This window comes from Penaeus vannamei, chromosome 10 (genome assembly GCF_042767895.1).
Source record: "Penaeus vannamei isolate JL-2024 chromosome 10, ASM4276789v1, whole genome shotgun sequence".
In the NCBI taxonomy this organism is placed as follows: Eukaryota; Metazoa; Arthropoda; class Malacostraca; order Decapoda; family Penaeidae; genus Penaeus; species Penaeus vannamei.
In genome coordinates this window covers 45,027,558-45,030,057 of record NC_091558.1, presented here as the reverse complement: position 1 = coordinate 45,030,057, position 2,500 = coordinate 45,027,558, and the positions used below count along the sequence as shown (strand labels likewise).

The 2,500-nt window shown below is 44.2% G+C and overlaps 1 protein-coding gene across 4 annotated transcripts in view; it reads right to left on the bottom strand.

The window, feature by feature from the left end:
- The window catches only part of LOC113812251 (uncharacterized), a 94,329-nt gene that overhangs the window by 905 nt on the left and 90,924 nt on the right, over window positions 1–2,500 (bottom strand). For all 4 annotated transcript variants that reach the window (XM_070126747.1, XM_070126746.1, XM_070126745.1 and 1 more), the window contains one exon: window positions 1–2,107. This exon is cut by the window's left edge and continues 905 nt beyond it. Coding sequence is in view for 2 of the 4 variants with exons in the window: in XM_070126745.1 (XP_069982846.1) it covers window positions 2,036–2,107 (72 nt within the window). In the remaining 2 variants the exon portion in view is untranslated. The remainder of the gene's footprint in view (window positions 2,108–2,500) is intronic.

Here is a 2,500-nt window from a genome sequence, read left to right as displayed (position 1 = left end):
AAGAGGGAGAGGGGGGAGGGATGGTTGGTAGGGGAAGAGGGAGAGGGGGGAGGGATGGTTGGTAGGGGAAGAGGGAGAGGGGGAGGGATGGTTGGTAGGGGAAGAGGGAGAGGGGGGAGGGATGGTTGGTAGGGGAAGAGGGAGAGGGGGGAGGGATGGTTGGTAGGGGAAGAGGGAGAGGGGGGAGAGGGGGGGTCAGGTCATGGATGAGGGAGGGGGGGGTAAAGGGGGGAGAGGGAGGGAGAGAACAAGGAGAAGGTTATGCTTGATGAATCTGTACATTGACCAGTAACGACCCCAGGGAAGACGGGAGCGAATCCAGAGACACGTTTCTGGCACAAACTCCTCGAACAACAGATGGATTGTGCCTGGATAATGAAACTCCAGATGAACAGAGATGAAGGAGGAATCGCCAGAATCGCCAGAATCACAGACTTTTTCCCTAAGACCTTGGAGGAATCACCAGGCAGGTTCCTGTTGTCTGCTTTCCATACAGTGTCTCTTCTTCCACAAAAAAAAGCTATTAGTATTTAGTTATCTTCTGGATGAGTACTTCTTTTACAAAGAAATACTCATCAAAAATAGCAATCAGGTTCCCCCATGACGAGAAACCCTACCTGCTTCATGAGGACCACTATTACAGATATCATCAAGACTTTTTTTTTGACTTTTTTTTCTCATTTTTAAAGCTCGGTAACGGGTGTAAAAAATGGAAAATGTATCAAAGATTCTTCACTTAATACGATAAGAATCAGCACCACGGTTTGGCTCCTGCCCTCAGGGTGTGTCGCAAATACAGGAAGAGGAACACCCGCACAACCTCAAAACATCATGGCAGTTATAGTCAGACCACAACACCTCATGGCAGTCCACAGAAAGACCTGTATGTTACGTAAGATAACCATACGCAGATATTGGCAGTGTTGGCGCGACCACACTCACACACAATCACGTGATATCACCCAAGATTTGATGGTTCTTCTTCCGCGAGAGATACCAAACAGAAGAAGAATAAAGAAGTGAATAAATAGAGAGATAAGAGTAGCTCCGACTCGACCAAAGAGGAGAAGGGGAAACCAGAATTGACTGTGGTTCGCAAACGTGTCCGAGATAGAGGGAAGGAGAGGAGACTTGCGACCCCACGACCCTGCACTACGACAGTCTTCGTAGAGCTCTTCGTAGAGTCGCCGTAGAGCTAATGATTCAGAGTCCTTATCCTTTTTATAGAGTTTCCGTAGAGCTAATGATTCGGAGTCCTTATCCTTTCTATAGAGTCTTCGTAGAGCTGATGATTCAGAGTCCTTATCCTTTTTATAGAGTCTCCGTAGAGCTAATGATTCAGAGTCCTTATCCTTTTTATAGAGTCTTCGTAGAGCTAATAGTATAGAGTCCCTAATCTTCTACAGAGCATTCGTAGAGATCGTAGCATAGAGCCTCTATACCTCGATAAACTAATAGAAGAGTTGGTAGCACAGAGTCCCTATCCGTCTTAAGTAAATCAGTGGACAGAGAAACAACAAAAAAAAGCTTTTGAGTTTCGTCCTGTCCTGCGTGTCACTCGGAACCGAAAACAGAAGAACTTCAAATCCCTTGCAGAAGGAAGACACGTCGCCCTCTCTTGCCTCCGCCAGATCAAGTTCCTCGCCCTTCTTCTCCTCTTCTTTCTCCTCCTCCTTCTTCTTTCTCCTCTTTCTTCTTCTCCTCTTCTTTCTCCTCCTTCTTCTTCTCCTTCTCCTCCTTCTTCTCCTCTCTTCCCCTTTCTTCTCATTAGAGGAGAAAAAGACGGATAGACAGATGAATCTTCTTCCTGTCTCTATCTTTGTCTATCCTTCTACTCGGTACATCGCTCTCCTCCTTCTCCTCCTTTCTCCTTCTCCTCCTTTCTCCTTCTCCTCCTTTCTCCTCCTTTCTCCTTTCTCCTCCTCCTCCTTTCTCCTCCCCCTCCTTTCTCCTTCTCCTTCTTCTCCTTCTTCTCATCCGCACTTGCTCTCCCTCCGCTGATCCTCACGGCGTCATCTGCTCGCCCTCTTCTGTGTCACGTGGGGCGCGTGGGCGGCTTGGTGGGCGGCTGAGGCGCTGGGTACTTCTTAGGCGACTTCTTCGGGGGCTGCGAAGGGAGAAAGGGGAAGTCAGATTTTTTGAAACGGGAAATAAAAGACTTATAAGAATAAGATAAGTTTTGATAATACTTTTGATAAGTTTTCTTTATAAAAATGAGGGTGATAAGAATAAGATAAGTTTTCTTTATAAGAATGAGGGTGATGATGAGTTGTGGAAATGGGAGTAATAACAATATACATTACTATTATTATTATTATCATTATCATTATCTTTATCTTTATTCCTATTAGTGCTATTAACATCATCGTCATCTTTATTGTTATTACTATTATTATCACCATCATCATCATTATTACTATTTTATTATTATCATCATTATTATTACCATCATCATCATTATTACTATTATTATTGTTATTATTATTATTATTATTATCAT